General features: G+C 50.2%; 1 protein-coding gene across 1 annotated transcript in view; it reads right to left on the bottom strand.

The window, feature by feature from the left end:
* Window positions 1-962: 962 nt before the first annotated feature.
* The window catches only part of SMG5 (SMG5 nonsense mediated mRNA decay factor), a 30380-nt gene continuing 8824 nt past the window's right edge, over window positions 963-22518 (bottom strand). Inside the window, exons 5-22 of the mRNA XM_084223372.1 lie at window positions 20888-20977; window positions 19515-19604; window positions 18477-18555; window positions 17771-17896; window positions 17267-17335; window positions 15221-15429; window positions 14963-15100; window positions 13241-13942; window positions 10182-10351; window positions 9845-9920; window positions 8876-9051; window positions 8370-8528; window positions 8101-8160; window positions 7105-7264; window positions 6647-6737; window positions 5993-6067; window positions 5563-5701; window positions 963-5177 (exon numbers count right to left, since the gene is read on the bottom strand). Of these exons, the coding sequence (XP_084079498.1) occupies window positions 5094-5177; window positions 5563-5701; window positions 5993-6067; window positions 6647-6737; window positions 7105-7264; window positions 8101-8160; window positions 8370-8528; window positions 8876-9051; window positions 9845-9920; window positions 10182-10351; window positions 13241-13942; window positions 14963-15100; window positions 15221-15429; window positions 17267-17335; window positions 17771-17896; window positions 18477-18555; window positions 19515-19604; window positions 20888-20977 (2693 nt within the window). The 3' untranslated portion in view covers window positions 963-5093. The remainder of the gene's footprint in view (window positions 5178-5562; window positions 5702-5992; window positions 6068-6646; window positions 6738-7104; window positions 7265-8100; window positions 8161-8369; window positions 8529-8875; window positions 9052-9844; window positions 9921-10181; window positions 10352-13240; window positions 13943-14962; window positions 15101-15220; window positions 15430-17266; window positions 17336-17770; window positions 17897-18476; window positions 18556-19514; window positions 19605-20887; window positions 20978-22518) is intronic.

Below are 22518 nucleotides of genomic sequence, written 5' to 3'. Positions count from 1 at the left end.
TGGGGGTCCTGGAGGATTCAACTCCGCAAGGAGCAGGACCAGGAGTTGACCAGAGTTGTGGCCTTTTCCTGCTTCAATTTCACCTCAGTCAGTTCCCATGCAAGGGCTGTGGGACAAACCTCCACCCACGGACCCCCTGCAGCAGCACCATCCTGCACGGACCAGCAATGGAGGCTCAGGGTTTGGTACAGGGCTGGCAGCCTCTTGGCACGGCCCTTCCCAGCAGGAAAAAGCATTCCCAGCCCTGCTCCAGGGCAGTGACAGTCCCCTTCTGCCAGCCCAGCCCTGGGGCAGGGCAGGTCTCACCCCCAGCCCCTTTCCCTACTGGGGACTGGAGCTGGATTCCCTTTTAACATCCCCCTCTCTGACCTTCCTGCTGGTGGCAGCCTCCAAAGAACCCAAGAGGGAGACAAAATTATGGCAATTCACCAGGGGAGGCAGATCGGGGAGCTCTGACAGCAATGAATTCAGGGCAGGAATATTCATTTATTTTCTCTCCCTTGGCACCAGGGCACGGTGGGACCCTTGCACAGCCCAATTTCCAGCCTGAAGCCCCCAGCCCACCCTCTCCCACTGTCTTGAATGGACACTTGAATGGACACTAAAAAAAATTTATACTTTTCCTGTCTCCCACTTCTCCACCCCCTTTCCCCATTAAAAGTGAGCTGCAAAGGCCCTGATGAGCTAGCCCAGGTCCTCGTGCAGGGTCAGGGGTGCTCCTGTGGCAGCACAGTCCCAGCAAGAGGATGAAGTCATCCCCAGTCACAGAGGAGCCACGGGAAATGCTATTCTCATCACAGGGCTAAGGAAGGACCCACCTGCACTTCCTTACTGAAAAGTCTGCTCAGCAAAGCATATTTGGGTGGATTTACAGATGGGAAATGCACTCAGCCCCTGGGCTGCTCAGGAAAGGCGGGATGGGCTGGGAATGACCACAGGACACGCAGTACAAACATCTGGTATTTTATTAAGCCAGTTGCTGTGCTCAGACCATGGTCAGACATGTGCTGGGAGCCCCAGCCCCTCCTCGCCCAGCTGGGCCCCATGTCCCCTCGATCCTCCCTGGCTCTGCAAGCCCGTGTGCCACACGAGGGCTGAGGAGAGGTGATTGTCCCTCGCCTCCAACCTACATCCCCTCAGTGCCAGTGGCAAGGCCAGCAACACAACCCCTGTGCCAGCCTGCCCTGTCCCTGCCCTGGCCAGTGCTGCTGCACACCCAGAAGGAAAAGAGCCCGAAATTGAAGATGCGAGACAAAATCCGAGGCATTGCGGGTGGCCTCAAGCCAAGCAAGGATGGGAGCAGAGGAGCTGCTTGGAACAGCCCATGAAACCATGGAGCAGAAGCCCAACAAGCACCAGTGACTGTGTCCACCATGGTTTGGGGACAGCCCAGCCAGCCTCAGCCACCACAGACCTGTGTCCTCCCAGCATGGGGTCACCCCAAAAACCCCGAACCGCTCAACAGGGTGGTAATGAAGAGAAAAACCAAACCCAAGAAACACACCAGAACACATGAAAACTCTTGTTTTCAGCCCACAAGATGGTTTTTCTGTTTGCTCTCCTTCCCAGCACAGCAGGCACTACTGGACTGGCTCACAGCTGCTCCAGGGCAAGCCTGGAGCCGCTGCAGGAGCAGCACTGCAGGAAGAGCCACGGCCAGAGCCTGCAGTCTCCATCCTGCCTGGTGCTCTCCTGATGAGGCAGCTCACAGTTCTGGCTTGGACAGGGATGCACAGGGTGGGGGGCTCTCAGGGAGCCCCCACTGCAGCACCACAGCAGCCACAGGCTGCACACAGCCTTCCACAGACCATCCCCTTTGCTTCCCCCCCCCAGACCCACTTTGAGCAGCAGCCACCATGCCAGGGGAGAAACGCAGCGGCCCTTGGACAGAGCAGATCTGTTCTGGGAGGAAACTCCAGCTCATCCTGAGTGCTGGCATGGGGGCAGAGAAGTGCCTTCCTTTACCCCAGTCCAGGGGATGATGTGTTGAGCCCCCTCAGAAGGCCAGGCTTGCTGGAGGACGCTCCATGCCACCTCCCCAAGGCTGCTCTGCAGCCACACTGCTCCCACACTCTGGAGCCTCCCAGGTTTTCAGCTCCATGCATCTCTGACTGGGGATGCAAATCCAAAAATCATTCACCAGGTCCTCAAGCACAGTGCTCTGGACAGGAAGAGGGCAGCATAGGGACCCTTCAGGTGTCCTTTTTAAAGGTCACAATCCCTCCCCATCCAGAGTGGAAGGTGCCACGGGGGCAGTCAGGATTCCCCATTGCATGGTGAGGACTTCTTTCTCCCCTCCAGGTATGAAAAACCTTGGAACATTAAACCAGCCCCTCAGAGAACCAGAGCAGTGACTGAGGGAGAGCTGTGAGCAGCCTCCATGGGCTCCCTGCTCCACTGCCTCTGGTTACAGAAAATGAGTTCATTTACTCTTGTTCTTAAACTGGATCCTGTGCCCACATAAGGCCTCAGTGACTCAGAACACAGCTCCTCCTCAGCCTGCCCAGCTGTGCAGCACTTGGCTCCCAGCTGCCACCCTGCACAGCTGTGGGAGCTGCAAGAACTGAAAACACTTGCCATCAAGTGAAACACTTGCCACCAGCAAGACAGGAATTCCCTCTGGGCTGCTGCTTTACCTGTACTGCTCTCCTCTCCCCTCAAGAGCCAGCTAGGACCCAAGGAATGCTCGAGCCAGGGTGAAGGTGAAGACTTCCCCCAGCTCCTCACTGCTTTGACCACAGCCCTGCAATGCTTCTCTTCACCAACCCCAAATGCAGCCACAAGGGTGACACTGAGGCTCTCAGGACAAACCCAGTGACCTCCAGACCCCTCTGCTGTGCTCGGCAGCCAGGATCAGGGGGGTTTCTTCAGCAGCAGGAAAAAGCAGAGCACATCAACTCTCTGTGCCCCCCCACCAGACAAGGAGGGTTTCACCTCAAGAACAGTCCCACAAGGAGATTCCCTTCTTTTTTTCCACCCCTTTGAACAGAAATAATGAGCTCCACAAACAAATAACTTCAAATAAAACCACTGAAGGGAGGAGTGACTGGGAGCTTCACAACCCATCTCAGATCTCCAAGGATCCCCAAGGTGTGCCAGAGTCTCTGACCTGCTGTCCTGCATATGACCTTCTCTTGGCTTAGCCAAGCAAAGTACTGTGAGTTTCAGGAGAAGCTGTAAAAGGGAAGATCCTGCAGGGAAAGCCCTGTCCCTCACAGCCAGCCTCCAGGGATGGACCAGCTGTACCATGGAGGTTGGCATTTCCCTCTGCTGCGCTGTGAAGGAGCTGGAACTGGAACAGAAATGAGTCCTCTGGTACTTGTGCTGGTATTTTTAGTTTTTACCTGAAAACAAGGAACATCCTGCCCCTGCAGTACAACACACCATGCTCAGAGCCTGCACAGATGTGACTCAGCTTCTCATGTTATGCTCTCTGGCTGTTGCAGTTTCTGGCTGGCCCAAGTGAGGACACAGACAGATAGAAGACTCCAGTGGTTTGTACTTGCATAGCTGCTGCTGGTTCATGTGGATGGAGACATCTGTTCGTGGGCACACAGAGGCAAGAGGAGCATGAAGAGACTGCCCAGCCCCTCTCCTGCTGCCTTGTGAGCAACCTGCAGCTTCATATGCGAGCAGTGGCCGAGTGACAGCGTGTCAGACACAGGTTGCGTGAGATGCTGCCAGGATGGAGGTCTGCAGGATCCCTCCCAGCTCACCTGGGCAACCAGCTCTTCCAGCATCCTTGCAGGCAGCATCAGCCCTCCTGGCTGGGATGCCAAAAGCAGGGAGCAGTCTGTGAGCTCGGTGCTCCTGGACAGCCTCTGCCAGCCCAGAGGGACGCGAGAAAAGGGGACACAAACGCTCCAGCTCTGTCACCATCTCTAGCACAGCATTGCAGCAGTGGTGCATTGAACAACCAGCAGAAGATAATGGCTTTGAGATTCTCCTTCCTCCTCCACACCCTATTGAAAGACTTACTGGGGAAAAAAGGGAAAAAAGAAAAGATGAAAAAGAGGCTTTGGGTCCTTTGGAGACATCTGCTCCATCCCAGTGTTGCAGTGCTCGAGCCAAGCATTTGAGCCTTAATGGTGTATAAATCCCACCCGGCTCTTCTCTCTCTTTCAGCAGTTTTGCCAGATTCCTCCTTTTCTCCAAGGTCTAATGCATAGTGGGAGAAGCTGGGGATGGAGGCAGAGTCCTGTGGCCTCCCTGGAGCAGCGTGGTGGAGCGTGTGCTGCTCATGAAGCGTGCAGCTCCCAGGGAGAGCGGAGTGCAACACGGGGCTGCTCCCTCCTCACAGGCCAACATCCCTTTGCACTGAGCCTGCTCCATGGGGGCCTGGGAAAGGAAATAAATATGCTTGTTCTAAGACAAAAAAAAAAATTAAATTAAGAGCTTCTTCCCCCTTTTAAATAGAGTGTTTCCTTTTCTTTGTGACGTTGGAAGAGTATCCAAAACCCCAAAGGAGCTCCTCTTTTTTCTTTTTTTTTTAATATTATTCATATATATAAAAACTAAAAATTAAAAGGAAAAAACCCTTGAAAAATAATTAATTCAAAAGGAGGGGGCGGAGGGGAGAAATACTATCCACTTTCCTGTCCCCAGATTGCCAAACAAGAGCAAAACACTCTTTGGATCTTCTTTCCCAAGCCGGAGGGTTCCGTTTCTGCTGCACTGGTTTGGTTTTGCTGAAGTGAAGTCCATGCTTTGAACCACCAGCCTGCTTCTGCTGGCCAAGCAAGCTTTGGGAGGAAGGAGGGGGATGAAGGACTGCCTGTCTCTCGCCCATCTCTGCCGACTGGGAGAAGGGCAGAGCTCTGCCCCGGCCATTCCGAGGGGCCTCTCTCAGAGCAGCTGGCGCCATCAGAGCTGTACAGCCGTCTGCTCAGGATGCAGGTGGAGGGTGTCAGTGTGCGTGCCCACTTTGGATTTTGTTTTATTAATTCGTTTGGGTAGGTATTTTTGTTGCTGTTGCTGCTGCTGCTGCTTCTTCGTGTCTTAAGTGTCGCCCAGATTGTTGTTTCCTTCGTTCAGACGCTGCACGTTGCGAGAGGGGGAGAGAAAGGTTCACCAACCCGATGCCTTTCTGACCATCAGCCCATCTCTTTCCACTGCTTGTAGAACTCCAGAACATTTTTTATCTCTATGCTGGCGTTGGCGGCTGCCTGGATGGCAGACTGCAAGCAAACACAGAGAAACAGGTGGTTAATTTTTAACTTGCCCCGTCAAGACAGCTGCCATTCCCAGCCTGGGGACACTCTGGCAGCCTGGCACAGCTGGAAAGCCAAATCCTCCCAATTCTCGTTGCTCTGGTACAAGAGGCCTGCACAGACATGCAATTAAAGTCTCACCTGTCCCAGAATACTCTGTATCACAAAATCAAGAAGCTTTGAGGGAATAAGGAATCTCAACATATAAAGTAACTTTGGGGAAAACAAACTTTGGGGATTAGCCAAAGGGAAAAATAACCAAACATTTTAAAAACATCTCTTGCCAATCAATCACACTATATCTTTGCTAGGAAGCAGAATGGCTCAGCTCAGGCAGACAAGTGCTACTGACCTGCATGGGCACTGAGAAGGAGCTCGGGTCCTCCAGCTGGAAGCCCGTGATGATGGTGACCATTCCTGTGGTGTCATCCTCCCCACTGCCCTGGGACACTGTCAGCTGTTTGCAGCTGTCCAGTATTTTATAGAGATTCCTGACAGAACAGAGAAACAGAGGGGAAGGTCAGCAGGAAGACCACATCTGCTCAGGACAATAAATGGAAAACAAGGCTGCTTTCCTGTTCCCATTAAGGACTTTTCTGAGACCTTTCTGAGCACAGAGTTCTTTGTGTAACATGCACAGCTGGCTGTCCTTATCTCCAAGGAATTTCATCATTACTCACATAGAACAAGCTCTGCAATGGGTCCCAGTGCTAACACCTCTCCCCAAAGCCACCTGCCTGCTGTGAATCTGGCTCAGACACCTTCAGATGCTGCAATCTTACCAGGCATCTAAATCTTGTCTCTTCAATTTATGCCTCTCAAAGCTCTTCCCAACATCTTTCTGGCAACGAATGTACCTAAGGAGAAAGCAGAGTCTCTGAGCTCATATGGAGACTGTTCCACAGGCTGAAGTCAGTGCCCCACAGCAGCTCCTCTGGGTGCTGCAGGGCTTCCCCAACCCAAATGTAACACCCAAAGGTCCATGCAAGGAATCCTCTGTGAATCCTTTCCATCACCTCCCTGCCATTCCCACATGGTGCTCACAGTACCCCATGTCTCAAGCCCACCAGCCCTGACACTGACCCCAGAGATGCAGTTTGTCCTTTCAGCTGTGTTTCTGTAGAGCACCCAGGCACAATTCAGCTCTTCCAGCACTCTCAGTGCAGTGGCAAAGGTCACTGCTCCAGTTTATACAGCAACAGAGATGCAACTCCACCATTGCTCAGAAGCAGCTGCACTTCACAGCTGAGCAGCAACTACCAACACATCTGAAGAGCCAGCTGCTGCATCTGCTCCTTCCCTGCCTTCCCATTCCTGAAGTCTGGCTTTTCCTTGGCCCACTCCTCATTCCGCTCCAAGGGATCCACTGCCTGCTCCCACCCAAAGCCCACCCATTCCAAAACCAAAGGAAAATCCCAGCCCTCTCCTGCTCTCACCTGTTTCCCTTTTTAAATTCTGCCTCCAGATACCGAATGCTGTCCCTAGCACCAGCGTTCTCCTTTTTCAGGAAGTCCAGGCCATCGATAACTAACAGGAACAAAAAGCAAAAAACCAAAACCATTTTGTTTACAGTTCTACTTCTGCAAACTAATCCAGAGGTGTCAAGTACTCCCCATTCCACAGAACACTGTCCAATGCACAGCTGCCACAGGAGAGGCACGGGGGGAACAGGACTTCTCTCCTTTCAGCTCTTCTGACACACTCTGTCAAAATCCCAAGCATGGGCCACACACAGAACAGGCCCCAAAAGCAACACATCAAAAGGGTGTTGCAACTGTTCCAGATGAAATGAAGGATAAGAGCAGAAGGGAAAGCCACCACCCTGGGCCTGCTCCCAGCACAGAAGGGTCAGGGGGGCAGCCAGCGCCAGTTACCTGCTGTGGAGTCCCCATACCTGTTCGAGGGATGATGATGATGAACCTCCCACTAGTGGCCAGCTGCTTGACAAGAGCCAGGTGCTGGCAGAGGGCCTGGGTGTCAGGAACCAGGTAAGGAGACATGGCTGACTGTGCCTTGGGCTGCTGGAGACTGCCCTCCAGCTGAGACACCTCCAGCTGAAAATACACATGCAAAGATGCTCACTTCACATTGATGCTGAAACAGACCATCAAACAGGACAAGACTTGCCCTGCAAAGCCCCACCAGGCCCTTCCAACCTCCAAGCACACAGAACAGAGGGCTGGATGCAGCAGAGGGTCAGCAAGAGAAGAGGATCTCACTCTGCATTGTGCAGTGCAGCCCCACCTTGAGTACTGGGAACAGTTTGAGGCACCTTGATGTAAGAGGGGCATTGAAATATTAGAGAGTGTCCAGAGTATGATAACCAGGATGGTGAAAGGCCTCAAGTGGCTGAGGTCCCTCAGTTTGCTCAGCTTGGGGCAGAGAAGACTGAAGGTGACCACTCCATCACAGCCTACCACCTTCCTCGAGGGGGTCAGCAAGCAGGAGGTGCTGACTTCCTCTCTCCAGTGACTAGCAATGGGACATGAGGAAGTGGTACATTTCATTTCTAGCTTCATTGCTGCATCAGGGCAAGTCCAGGCTGAACATTAGGAAAAGGTTCTTCCCCCAGAGGGAAGAAGGTTCCCCCTAGAGGGGAAACAAGCTCCCCAGGAAAGTGGCTGTTACACCAAGCCTGCCAGAGTTCAAGGAGTGCCTGGACTACACTTTTGGGCATTCAGTTTAAAGTACCCTGTGAGGAGCAGGGACTTGGACTCCATGATCCTTATGGGATCCCTTCCAACCTGAGACACTCTACAGTTCAATCTATGCAGAATGGACTTACTGCCTCTGTGTGGGACAGGAGCAGAGAGTTCCCCCTTCCCTTCCCAGGTTCTGACATTCCAGCCACTACCCTGCTGGTTTTCAGGCTGGATCTGGAGTCTCCTACCTGCAGCCGAAGCTGAGCCATGTCTCTCATGAGCCTGTTCCGACGAGCTTCCTCTGCAGCCTAGTTGCAAAACCAAACTTCCATATCAGTTAGCAGGAAACACACCAGCTGACACTAGAATACACTTCCAGAGTGAAAAGGGGGACACTGGAATATCTTTAAGGAGAAGAACTTTCATCTCCTCCCAAAGATCTGTCATTATAGTTACAACCTAATAGTAACCTACAGGAAAGAGAATACAGAGAATTCATTCACCTCTACCAACTCACCATGTGAAACTGAGCCTGGGCCTGGTGCAACAAGTTGTCTTGCTCTGACTGTGCTATGCTGATGAAGATCCCAAGCTCTGAGTTGAACTGCAGGATGCTGCCTTGCAAGTGGGTAATGAAGTGGCCGAAGCTCCGAATGCAGCAGATGCGCACAACAGACTGCAAGGAAGCAGCAGCAGTCAGCAGCCACCATGGCCTGAGGCAGTGCCCACCTGCAGCTCACACTTTTGAAAAAGGCAGGAACTGATATCAAATGCACAGTTCTGATGGATGTTTGTGATCTCTTCCAAAGTCAGAGACTGCAGGAAAGGCTACAGCTGGCCAGAAGGTTCAGGGGTGCCAGCAAGTCTGGGGCTTCCTCAACCCAAGAAAATCTTAGGAAACATCAGCAGCACCCTGCCACACCTGCTCCATAAACCTCTGCTCAGGCCTCTAGTGCTAGGAAAAGGAACCACATAACAGAACAATCTAGGTCTGGTTTTTTTTCAGGATTTACCCCAACTCACCTCCTCGACTGCAGAGAAAATGGGCCGATCCTGCTCGAAGTTAAACCTCTTGTGTGCATTTTTCAGAGGGGGGAGATTGCGCAGGGCCACGTCTTCAGGGAGCAGCAGGTTGGCCTTCAGGTCCGGGAGCTCAGCATCACTCAGGATGTCTTTGACTTCATCACACAGGGCCAGCCCTGGAGAGGAGGGACAAGGAGGAGAGCAGAACAACTGATGAGGGGGCTAAGAGGAGAAATGATTTAAGGCACATGATCTGTAACAGTCGGGGCAGAGGTGTTAATGAAACATGTTCTGTGAGCACCTGCTTAAGGAGGAACCACCAGACCACCCACAATACAAAGACCAACCCTCCCAAACAATCTGCCAAGGGACTCTGGGAAATCCCCTGTTTGGAGGGACAGCTTTCCCACCTATTCCAACTGATGAGCAACCCTGTTTAAACTCTGCTTCTCATAAACCACTGGGAACTTCAGGCTCAGCCCTGAAGAGGCACAGAGCACATCATGAGCAGCTGGAGCTCCAGGATTACCATGGCAAAATCCCAGCCTTACTCCTGCTACTGGCAGTGAATTTCACTCCTGCTGGCCAGACATGGATTCTCACATGCTGGTGCCAGTGTTTCAGTATGCTGCCAGCCACATTAATGCATTAATATAGCATTTTTGTGTGTTATTTTGGGGGCTGTCCTGTCAGGACCAGGAGTTGAACTCAATCCTGGAGTGAGATGAGGGGTCTCTTCCAACTCAGGATGTTCTGTGATTATAGGATTCTAAAGACCATGGGACAGTATTTAACTGGAATGGTGTTTAAACAAAACAAAGAAAAATCCAACATATGCATGTTTTACTTCCTATCGTGCTTATAAAAGCTGCTACTAGGAAATCTCCCTCTCTGGGCTCTCACACACCCTGGGAATGACTGATGACTAGGCTTGGTGAAACATGGCATTGCCACTTCTTTCTCCAGTACCTGATTCCTGCAGGTCTGCAGCAGAAGGCAGAAGGTTCAGGAGCACAGACAGCCTGTTCCACAGGCTCTGAGAGCTCTGCAGGTACAGAACACAAAAGTCCATAGAAAATATCAAGACAGATGTATACAACAACTATGCAGCTTGGGCCTTCCAGCATCTCACAACCCTCAGAATACTTTTTGAAGAATAAACCTCACCATCCTTCTTAGGCTCAGATTAGCTTAATTCAGCTGGTGGGGGACATAACATCACCCTCTGCCCAGGACTGGGGTCATGGATGCAACCAGGCCAGGGAAGTTGAGACAACCTTGTAGAGAGCCCTGACACCATCCCCACCTGAGCACACATAATGATGAGGTCTGTGTTTGTCCTCAGCCAGTCCAGGAACACCTTGACAGTAAGCAGCAGCCCTTCATTGGTCACAATCTCCAACTTCTCCTGAAGGGATCGCTCATTTCTGCAGGATTTGTTACTTGAAATGCTTTCTTCAGAGTCAGACACATCATCTGGAAAACAAAGGCAAGCACAAGATGGCAGCTGTTAAACCCCCTGAGATGTCAAGCCCTGCTGGTGTCAGAACTTGCTTGCTAATACAAGCACCAGGCTTGTAACAGTTGAGCCGAAATACCAGGTGTCTCCACACATCCTCACAAAACCACTCCCTGTCCCCTGTACTGTTACTAGAGTGTATCACCCCTGCATTTCCTTCTCCTTGGGATAAGAGGGTTAAAAGCTCCCCAGGAAGGTTTGACCAATGCCTAACCTCTGCAGCAGCCTCCACGCTGACAGAGTGGGGCAGTGCCAGCACAAGGCCCAGAGCAGTTCTTGCAGGGAACAGAGCCCTGAGGCCAACATGCTCCCAGCTTCCAGCCAGGCAAGAGCAGGAAATGGCAGGGCTGTCCTGTGAGTCAGAGAATTTCAAATATTGAACATATTCTTCACACTCTTCTAGCTCTCCAGAGCTGAGGATCTCAAAGCCATTGCCAGTGGAATCCCATGTGACACAAGTGACCTGAGGTCAAGGTGGAAATCACCCACACATTTTGCTACAGACCCTCATTTCAAGTGCTACCATTGCTTCCTACCAGCACAGCTGTGGGCATCCCATAAACCCTCAGAATCACAAGAAAGGAGATGATTTATTCAGAATCCATCACTGACAGTGTTACACCATGAAAAAGCAGTTTGGATACAGCACACATGAGGGGAGCTCAAAGCTAAAAAGTACACCCTGAACTCATTCCATCTCTCACTTTCTACACCTGTAAAGGTATTGTGGCCACACATTCCTGGAGCTCCAACACCAAGATAATCACTGAGGGAAAGGGTTAAACAGACCAAAGCCCATTTGTTTCTTCCTTTAACCCCCATCTCTTTCATGTGGCCATGGAGCAGTGCCAGGAGCCAGTCAACACTAACATGATCTAATACTGTGCCTTCAAATGCTGGCCCAGGCAAAGCCTGAATCTTGCCAGTGCTGGAGGCCAGCTGGATTTGGCAGCAGGATGTAGAATGTTTCCTTGCTCCAGGGAAGCTGGGAGGAATGAAAAACAAGCCTGAACAGGCCCATGTAGTTCTATGTGAAACACAAACAATTCCCTGTAGTTTATCAGATCTCCCTTTCCAGCTGTTTTTGCCCAGAATATCACTCAGTTGTGTACGTGGAGTGGTAATGGATACATGGCAGCTCCACCTGCTGCACATCTCCCAGGGGTTCAGCATGCAACAGCCAGTGAGGCACATCTGAGGGGTCACAGAGACACCCTCCACACCTCTCACATGCATCTGGGTCACATCTTCCACACAAACTTCTACATGAGCATTGGGCTGATAATCTGTCGTCTCATGGACAACTTCCTGCCCCACAAGCAACAGCAAGTGTCTGATTAGATATTTCACAAAGGGAAAAGGGAAGATGCAATTTTAAATACCTGCTGGAATTATCCTCTGGAGCCAAAATGGCTTCACTATGGCAAATCATGCCTGAAAACTTCATTGGCTTTCTACAATGGGGTTACAGCAGTGGAGGATGAGGGAAGAGCAACTGACCTCATCCACCTGGGCTTGTGCAGAGCATTTGACACTGTCCTGCACAACATCCTTGTCTCTTAACTGGACAGACACGGATTTGATGTTCACTTAGTGAACAAAGACTTGACAGGATAGTCATGGGCAAAGAGCTGCAGCCAACAGCTCAATGTCCAAGTGGAGAGCAGTGACAAGGGGCATCCTCAGGGCTTGTTTTAACATCTTTGCTGGTGTCACAGACAGTGAGATCAAGTGCATCCTCAGCCAGCTAGCTGACAACAGAGTTGTGTGGTGGGGTCACATGTTGGAGGGAAGGGATGGCACCAGAGGAACCTGGAAAGGCTGGAGAGCTGGGTCTGTGCCAACCCCAGAAGGAACAGCAAGGGCAAGGAGAAATGCTGCACTTGCATCGGGACAACCCCAAGCACAAACAGGATGGGGGAGAATGGATGGAGAGCAGCCCTGGGAAGGATGTGGGGGCATGGGACATTGCCAAGAAGCTCAGCATGCCGTGCACTGGGAGCCCAGGAATCCAACACTGTCCTGGGCTCATCCCCAACAGCATGGGCAGCATGTGAGGGGGGGATTCTGCCCCTCTGCCCTGCTGACATCCCTCTGCAGAGCTGCCTCCAGCTCTGGGGCCCCAGCACAGGGAGCACAAGGAGCTGCTGCAGTGAGTCCAGGGAGGCCACAGAGATGATCCAGGGGCTGCAGCCCCTCTGCTCTGGACACAGGCTGGGAGAGCTGGGGGTGTTGAGCCTGCAGAAGTAAAGGCTCCAGGGAGACCTCAGAGCCCCTTCCAGGGCCTAAAGAGGCTCCAAGAGAGCTGATGAGGGACTTTGTCAAGGTCCTGTATGGGACAAGGGGGAATGGCTTTAAACCGAAGCAAGGTAAATTTAGATGTGGTATTAAGAAGAATTGCTCCCTGTGAGGGTGGGGAAGCTCTGGCACAGGTTGCCAAGAGAAGCTGTGGCTGCCCCATTCCTGAAGTGTTTAAGGCCAGGTTGGATGCAGTTTGGAGCAGCCTAGTGAAAAAGGGATGAAATGACACGGGCTTTAAAGTCCCTTCACCCTGTGAACCGGTGATTATCACAGCTGCTCAGCATTTAGTCTGCAGAACAGTAGTAGTTCTGGTAACCCTGGCTGGCCACAGGTGTTTCCTTTGCTCAGTGCACATATTCCTGCATACTGGGCAGTAAAAGTAAAGCTTCTCTGTCAAGAAATGTCCAACCCAAGGCCTGCCCACTACTTGGGCAACCTGCTCCTCCAGACCTAGCCAAAGGAGAGCTTGCATCATGGGAAATTTAGCAGACAGACTGCTATAGTGTGCAGTTTTCTACACATAATTGCAATAACAAGGCCCTTACCTTGCTCTGCCAAGCTGGGCTTCTCCAGATCTCCATTGACACATGGCTTGCTCTCTATCCCATCCTTCAAGGCAGGTGGCTCACTGTTGGGCTTCAGGAGGATGTTGCTGAACGTGGGAGCCAAACGAAAGCAGCGTTTGGTCTGGAACAGCTGGGTGGACATGGCCTGGAGATTACTGGCTATGCTTGCATCATTAGTGCTCAGGGAAGCTGGCCCATTGACTGCTGGATCCACAGCTTCAGTTTTAGAGATGCTTGGGCTCTTGGAGTCTGCCAGCCCACTGCTATCCACACAGTTTTTTAAGGCCTCTTTGGGCCCACTTTTGCCTTGGCTGCTTCCTTCCTCACCCGGTTCATCCTCCATGTCCTCTAAGTCAGACCGAGATTCTTGGCTGTTCATGTCGGAGTCTGTCTCCACATCAAAAGCAGCTTCTGCTTCCTCGTCACTCTTCTCTGAGCCACTCTCTGAGCCATCACTGCCCTTGATGGAGCTCTGGCTGGAGTCAGAGTCAAAGCCCTCGCTCAGGTCGCTCTCATCCACCTTCTGGGCGTGGCGGCGGCGGCGCAGACAGGACAGACGGGAGTACTTCTTGCTTTTCTTGCAGTCGTTCTTCCGCTGCTCCTCGCTGGGCTGATGATTGGCCAACTCCGCTTCGGCTTCCTTCTCAATTGAGTTCACAGGCTCCCGTGGCTCCTGGTCATCTGCATTTACAGGGAGAATGAAAGGTGAAGTCACAGCGTGTTCCACAGGCTGCTGCTGGCCAGCCCTGGATCCAGGGAACCAGGGCTGCAAAGGTCAGCCATCACTTCCATCAGTGTCTTCCACTGCAGAATAAGCAACCCCAGAAGAAAGATTCACTTTCTACAAGCACCTGGGAAGCTGGGATTCCTACTGCCCCAGCTGGGCCACTCTGCTACCAGGCACCCTCAGTGCTCAAGGCTGCTAAACCAGAATAGAACACAGCTGAATTCGAACTCGCCTCCCCAACTGTCTACAGTCAAAGAGGCAAGTGATCCAGTGAGCAGGGCAGGGACATGTGCTCTGTAACTACACTGACCTGACCAATCCCTTTCCTGACCAACATACATGGAGCCTTTCTAGCAGCCCTGGATCACCATGACAGCCTCAAAACCTGCAGAGGAGGGGTCGTTCATTGATGCTTTTACCAGAAACTCCCTCACCCTGCATTCAGAGAGGTATTGCCAATGGACTGTTTGCAGGGGAAAGGTTTAGCAGTTTTAGTCACTGCTCAATAAAATCCCCCAGCAATTCAAGAGCCACCCTTGCCTGAGCAGAATTGAGGTAAGCTGAGAAGGCCTGTCTCTTCAGCCCCACTCTTCCCCCTTCTGCCTCCCTCAGCCCAGGTGTTTTACCCGAGATCATCTCCTCAGTGGAGCAGGAAAGCAGCCAGTAAACAACAGCAAACAGAGACAGAGAATAAAATCTCAGATTGGGATAAAGAGATGATGAATGAGCTGCCAAGGGGTACAGAAAGCAATCTCCTTACAAAGAAAGCAACATGTCCATCCTGTGGTGATTCAGATATTTAGAAAGAGCATCCAAGTGGAGACAACTCAGCACATCAACCCTCTTTGGGGATTCCAAACCAGAAGTAAAAGAATCAGTACACCTCTGCACTACAAAAGTCATGCCCAGGGGAGAAAGGGAAAAGACAGCCCTGTAGGCAGGCAGCCTGGGGGCTGCCATCTCTGTTCTCTTACCTGTGCCATCACTCTGAAAAGCTGGGACAGGATTTTCCCCTTCTTCTAGCTCAGCCTGGAGGCGAATATTGACGTGATTTATCAGGTGAGAGAAGAGAGCCAGTGTGAAGGCAATGGCTGCACTGTACTGCTTGGAACCTGCAAGCAGACAGCACGGTGAGATGGAGGAGGTGAGCACTACACCAGTTCAGACAGCATCCCCAGCCTAACTGTGCTGCTGGATGCTCACCAGGAAATTCCAAACAAAGCACTGCTTACCCGCCCTCTTGAGGCTGTGAACGCTCATAAGGCAGATGATCACCATGCGAAAAATCAGGAGATCAGGAAGGAAGGAGTAGCCACTCTCATACTCTTCTTCATCTTCACTAGTTGAGCTCAGGTTAGGAGGAGAGGGCAGGTAGAACAAGCAAAGGTTGAAATCCTCCAGCACAGACTGGCAGAGAGATGTCAGCTCAGAATCCAAAGAGCTTAAAAAGAGTGAAAAATAAATAAGAATTATTAACTCAAGACTCTGCTCCTGGCATGTCTGCCCAGAAACTGAACCAAAACTGGCAGTTAGGCTGTCCTTTAGCACTAGGCAGGATGAAGCACCAGGGAAGTAAGTGACATTAATCAGATTATGTTTTCCTCTTTAAAGCTGCTTAACTAAAGACAAACAATACCTAGAGAGGGTCACCAAAAACCAGATTAATTTTCCCTTGGGAGCTCAGCAGTGGCTATTAAGATACACAAGGCACTTAAATGCTAAAGGGAGCAAAAGTTCTAGATGCACTGCTCAGTGTAAAGTATTACACTGCCACACGCATGGGACTCAGTTTTTCCTCTTCCCATGTCTCTCCTGCAGCCCAGAACATTCCAAAATCCTCCACAGCTATTCAGTCCTTCAAAGGAAGCATCCATGAGATCAATCCAATGGGCTGTGGGAGCCTCCTACTTACAAAACAGACCTGCTTGTGAAATTTCAGCTAAGCCTTTTCAGAGGAAAGTGTGCTTGGGAAATTAAAGTAATTCCCAAATTTCTTATGCTCTAAATACATGTTGAATGGATATTAGAGGAGTCCTGTAGTTCCACCTCAGTATAAGGCAGTATTGGAAAGCCAATCCCATACTGGGCTGCATGAACAAGGGCAGAGCCAGCAGGTTGATGACAGGTTCTCCCTCTCCATTCAGCACTCACAAGGTGGCATCTGGAGCACTGTATCAGTCTTTGGGTCCACAGCACAAAAAAAAAAAAACACCTAACAAAAACACACTGACAAACGGGATTTAGTCCAGCAGAGGAACATAGAACACGGTTTATGAGAAGAGGCAAAGAGAATCAAGTTTGTTCAGCCTGAAAGACAGAAGGCATGGGGGCATCTGTTTACAGATGCCAAACAGGTGATTACAGAGGATGGAATAAGACTCTCCTTAGTGGTGCACAGCAAAAAGAAATTATGGGTACACACTACAGAAAAGAAAAATGAGATTAGATGCAAGGAGAAAAAAATTCTGTGCTGAAGGTGGTCAAACACTGGAAAGGGGACCAGAAAGGTGTGGGATTTCCGACCTTGGATACAGTCAAAACTCAGTGTGATGAGACTCTGAGCAAGCTCATCCAACTTCACATCTGCATCTACTTTCACACTGAACACTACTTTGGGGAAGTACCAGACCCCCAAAAGGTCCCTTCCAACCTAAACCATTCCACAATGAATTTAACTACAGCTTGTATTTAAGCCCTTTAAAACACCTGTTCTGTTTCAAGCAGTAAGAGGTTTATTTAAAATCACCTGAAAACCTCCCAGCAGAGACAGAGAAAATCCAATAAAAATATCTAAAAGCCCAGAATCACACAGCTATACAAAGCTTCCCATTTATTCCAACACAACCAGGTTCTGGTGTTTCTTTGAACAAGGTGTTTGGTTACAGACTTCCAAGTGCAGTGAACAGCCCCACACAAGTGTGGACAGCAACTTCTTGCTGTCCCATCAGTCTGAATACAGGGCTTGCAGGAAGAAGCCTCTGCTGACTGCATGGGGTAAGCAAACACCAAAGGCACAGTACAGAGACAGCTGCAAGGCCCAGGAGCTCAGCATGCACTCAGGCTGGCTTGATTTAGACAAGCCACCAAGGATTTAACCCTTTGGTATTTCAGCCTCACCTGGAAACACACTATCCATGCATGGATAGTCCAAAGTCTTGGGCTTTCTGGCAGAAAGCCTCAGCACAGACACTGGTATCCTACAGGAAACCATCCCTTCCAATTCTGAGTACCTGTTACTGTCAGTTGTCACTAGAAGACACAATTTACCATAACCTTACCTGCTCTTTGGCTGCAAAAGACTCTGCAGGTACATGAAGCTCACCAGCAATCTCTTGATGTCTTTTCCTCTAAAAAGATGGAGGAGAAAACACTGTAAAGCAGGTGCCCTATCACAGACATGGGCTGGGCTGACAGAGCTCTATTAACAGGTAAATTTGGTCTCAACTGAAAAGTCCATTCTGATGAAATTGGAGAGAAATTTATACACTGCCAACTTTCACCACTATGCCCCAAGCCTCATGAACAGTCCCCAACTCCAGGGAAGAGTGAGAAAATCTCTAAATGCAAACTCTACACCTGGCCAGCATTTAGCTTTTCTCCTGAAATTATGACCCAAGACAGCAAGATTGGGATCTAGAGTGGGGCTCTCAAAATCTGGGAACAGTCACTGTGCAGAAATGGCCCATCTACCAGCTCCACTTCCCACAAAGACATTACTCCCAACCCAGAGGATACACTGCAAACTCTCAGCCTGCAAACTCTCCTTTTCCTTCCCTTCTTACCGTTTCTTGCTTGGAGACAACTTCCTGGTCTCACATTTCTTCAGCTGATGGTACATCTTGGCTGCTTTGTCATACAGCCGCTTCAGGTTCCCATAGGCACCTTCGAAGGACACTTCAGACTGGATGCTAAAGCACCAAAACAGGACACAGCCAAAGTTATTTCTCCACAAGGCTGCTCACACTTTAGGGCTTTAACTCACTAGCAAGTTATTCAGGCATTGAGGCATGAGCACAGGTATCCAGTGCTGCTTTCTAGACATGCTGGGCAACCAAACTCCCACCAATGGCTGAAAACTGCTCTTCAGCTTCCACCTGCCTTGCTGACACATATTCTCAAATCAGTGCCTTCAAGCCAGGAATTCTACCCTGCTCACACCACAGGCTGCCTCCCTCAGCACCTCCAACCAACTTCCAGCCTGGCTCTCTTTGCTTGGGCAAAGCCCTCCAGGTGCAGCCCTGCACAGGTGATTAGTAACCAGCACAGTGGTTTGGTTTGGTTTGGTTTGGTTTGGTTTGGTTTGACCAAGGCTTGCTCTCATTACTTCCAGTCCTACTCAAGGGCAAACCAAACTCATCTCTTTCCCTTTCACTAAAATTCATTTGCCAAAACCAGTGCCAAGTTCAAAGTAAGGAGAAGAGGATCTGGCCCCCACAGCAGCAGTGCATGGCTTCCCTACTCAGGACATGCAGATCTGCAGGAACTCACCAGCGTAGGTAGCAGTAGGTCGCTTCCACATTGTAGTACTTGCTCCCTGCCAATGTCCCCAGTTGGTTGAAGGGCATTCCTGTCAGGAAGGAGAGGAGCAATGGAATTTAACTTGGAATTCTCCAATGGCCCTGGCTAAAAAGTAGATCCTTTCCCTTTCACTACATTTCCACACAGGAGGGAAGCCAGGAGACACAAGGAGTAGTAAAATTGTAGCACAAAGGTCTGGACTACTCAATCCTTCCACCATCCAGGGTATGTTTTCCATTTTACAGAGCTTTTAGATCCTCCCCACCTTGTGCCAGTTGTCTAAGTAAGAGAGAAGAGCAAACAACAACTCCTCCTTTGTATTAACAGTGGTGTGGTCTTGACTCCATATTCCCTGACAGAAACATCATCTTATCAGCATCTGAGAGCTCTATTGCAGCTCCTGTGGTGCAGAAACTTTTGCCACTTTTATTTGGGAACAGCCTTTCAAACAATTCAGCGAGAACTCTGCAAAGACAGCATGTAGAGAACATTTGGCTGGAATCACACACTTTAAGGTATGACACGCCCTCTACTCCAGCAGTGATGTGTTCCCAGAAGGAGGCACTTCTGAAGGAGGAAGCAGCACATGAGATTTTTTTTTTTCATGGGTAAAAGGGGAAGGTGACTGATAATGCTCTGCTCCTGGCAACGGAGAGCTGGATCACAGAGGTACAGCATCATCATAGTCAGGGAAGTCTGAGCTTCTCAGAGGCTCTCAGATGAGTACAGTGAGGTCACTGGCAAAGAGCAACCTGGCTTTAACTCCTTTGTTTGGCTTGCCAGCAAAAGAAAAATCACCTGAAAACTTCCCAGCAGAGACAGAGAAAATCCAATTAAAAAATTTAAAAGCCCAGCAAAAGAAGCTCTCGAAGGAAGCAACTTTAACCACAGGATAAAACCAGCCCTCTCTCAGCTGCAGGATATAAACCTAACCAGTGTAGTACTATGTTGTTCTTATGTTGCAGCAACACGATTTTAACAACTATAAATTCATGGGAAGTCACTCACCAACTTGTGGTGCAACAGAAAGGGCTTGATAGTAAAATCGCTCAGCCAGCAGCTCCGTGTCCACACCTGCCAGCTCATTCTGATAGCGAGCTGAAAGGAAACCACACACACTGCATCACAAACCCAAAGGCAGCATCTGCTGCAGAGCAGCACAGCTTCCCTATTAGCAATACCACAAAACTTGAAATACTGGCCAAGTCAACAAATCCACCAAAGAACTGCTCTTGGCAAACACTGCAGCACACAGGGTTTGCCAGGCCTGTCTGAACCACTTTTCTTTCACCTGCTCACACCACACACCACAACTCCTGCCCTTTTCAGCCAAGGGCAGAGCCTACCACACTTGCAGCATCACATGAACAAAAGGAAAATGTTCTTCTGCTCCATGTGTTAAGGTGCTGAGTCACCTATCCTTGAAGCAACTCAGAGTTGTGTACATTTTCCTGTACCTCAGACTATATTCTAGAACAGCAGGGTGTGAAATCAAGTCAGCTGACTTAATAAAATACCTGACTGTGGCTAGACTGAACCTGATTAATTTATTTTCTCCCTCCTTTTTTTTTTTTTTTGACAAATGTGGGCATTTTGGAAACCTTAGGTGACAGCTCTGTGAAAAGGTGAGCACATTTCTCTCCCACCACTCAGGTAAGTCATTCCTACTACCCCCTCAAGACATTTATTCGCAATGCCATTCTTAGGCTGATTCATATGCAACACTAATGCCAAGCAGCTTTCACCAGCTTGGAGGCTGCAGTGTGAGACACATGTACCTGCACCACACTTCCAAGAGCTGCTCTCCACAAGCTGCTTTCTCCTGCCTTTACTCCCACATGTTCACTATCAAGAAGCTGACACGCTTACCACACACTTCAGCAGGTCGTGACTGCGGGACAGTCATGCCTGCTATAAAAAGGAAGCCACACAGCCAAGCACAATGACACTGGGGCTTTGCAGAGGCAAAACTCTGGACTGATGCACAATACTGCCTAACTCTGATTTTCAGTCCCACTGGTGGTGATGGAAGAGGCTTTGTAAGTCACAACTAAGCAGTCTGAACTGAACTCTCTTTGATCCCTCACACTGTGGAAACAACGTAAATAAAAGCAAAGGCTTCCACTCTCACAGCCATGGCTACAACTGCTTAGCAGCAGCAAATTCCTCATCTACCTGACCAAATACAAAGCTCCTGCAACTTGCAGCAGCTCAGCCATGAGGATTTCAGCTGATCCCAGTCTTTGACAAAGGTGTCAGAGGGAAACAGAATCTGCAAATGACCTTGGCTTGTGCCCAACAGCAACAGCCTCCCATGGTGGGTACAGGCAGCATCTTTTTGCCATTTTAAAGGCTGCCCTGAGAGGCAATGCTGTCCTTACCTAGATCTCCCAGATAAACCAGACACCGGTGACAGGCCATCTGTGCCCACTCCATCTCCTTCTCTGACGCAGACACGGGTTTCTTGCAGCCTACAAGGAAACACAGAACCACTCAGAGCACTGGCAGGAGGCTGCTGGGAAGACACCAGAGCTGCCCAAGGCACCCAAATCAAATCCCCCATGGCCAGACCTCACTGCCAGCTGTGCCATCTTGTAAAGCAGCACGGGGTCACTCTTGTCAAAATGTGGAAAACAAATGCAGAAAAATATTTCCAGACTCTGCTGTTCATCCACTCCTCCCTGGATTCCCTTGTGATGGGGCACACCATCAACAGTCACTGACATAAATGACTGTCACCATGTCTGTAAGGTCTGCCACAGAGACCTGACCCCATCTGTCCTCACGTGAGAGGACAAAGGCCAACTCCTGTCTATATGATTGTGTGATCATGTTAACACAGCACTGAACACAAGTAATACAGCTGATCTCATTAGCATGGCTAATGAGGCCTTCATGGGAGCAGGAACACACCCCTGGAAGCCAGAACAAACTCTGAGCACTGGCACTGGACACCAATACACAATGGGACAGACCCTCTCCAACAATGCAGACTTAGCACTGACCAGCCAAAAAGGGAAGAAATTAAACAAGGAGAAACTAGGACAGAAATCAGTGCTGCAGGCAGGGCAGCCAGAGTCAGTGAGGGAGAACTACCCCTGGACAACAATGCCATTGTAGTGGGTTCAGAAGGCAACTGAGCTGGTGACAGGGCTGAAGGCACAGCCTGGGAAGAGAGGCCACAGACTTCAGGCTTGTCCAGGTTGGAGAAGAGGAGGCTGGGGGATACCTCACTGCTCTCTGCAGCTTCCTGAGGAGGGGAAGGTGCCAGTCTCCTCATCTTGGCATCCAGTGATAGGACACATGGAAATGGTTCAAAGATACATCAAAGGAAGTTTAGATTAGACATGAGGAAGCCTCTCCTTAACAGAGGGTGGTCACACCCTGGAAGGGGTTTCCTAGAGAGCTGGTCAATGCCCCAGACTTGTCAGTGTTTAAGAGGCACTTGGACAATGTCCTTGACAAATGTTTTAACTCCTGGTCAGCCCTGAGTTGCTCAGGCAGTTGGATAATCATAGGTCCCTTCCCACTGAAATAATCTTGTCAATTCTATACTAAACTTATAAAAAAGAGCAATTCAAGCAGTGGAAAGTGACAAGAGCAACAGAGGAAGGCTGCAGCCAGCTGATCTGAACTAACTGAAGTTATCAAATGTGACTCAGTTCCTGGGAAGGGCACATCCAGGCCACAGTTCAGCCAGAGACCAGGAGGCAAAGGCTGCTGTACCTGCACCTCCCCTCCAGAGAGCACCTGCTGCTGCTGGGCCACCAGGCTGGACTCAGGCTGGCCTCAGTCCTCCTGCTGCCAAGCACTCACACCTTCTGGAAGACAGTTCCCTCAAGCAGGAATCACAAAGAAGATTTTGAAGACCAATCCAGTCTGCACTCTGCTTCCCTCCTGACTGAGGCTAAAAGGGTGGACATGGAATCTGGAGGCTGCAGTGACCAGTGAGGAGCTGCTCTCACTTACCAACAGGTGTTGTCAAGCCACACTGTAAAAATACACAGCCTTC

The sequence above is a fragment of the Fringilla coelebs genome (assembly GCF_963513975.1).
Source record: "Fringilla coelebs genome assembly, chromosome: 29".
Taxonomy (NCBI): Eukaryota; Metazoa; Chordata; class Aves; order Passeriformes; family Fringillidae; genus Fringilla; species Fringilla coelebs.
This window is presented reverse-complemented; position numbering and strand designations above follow the sequence as displayed.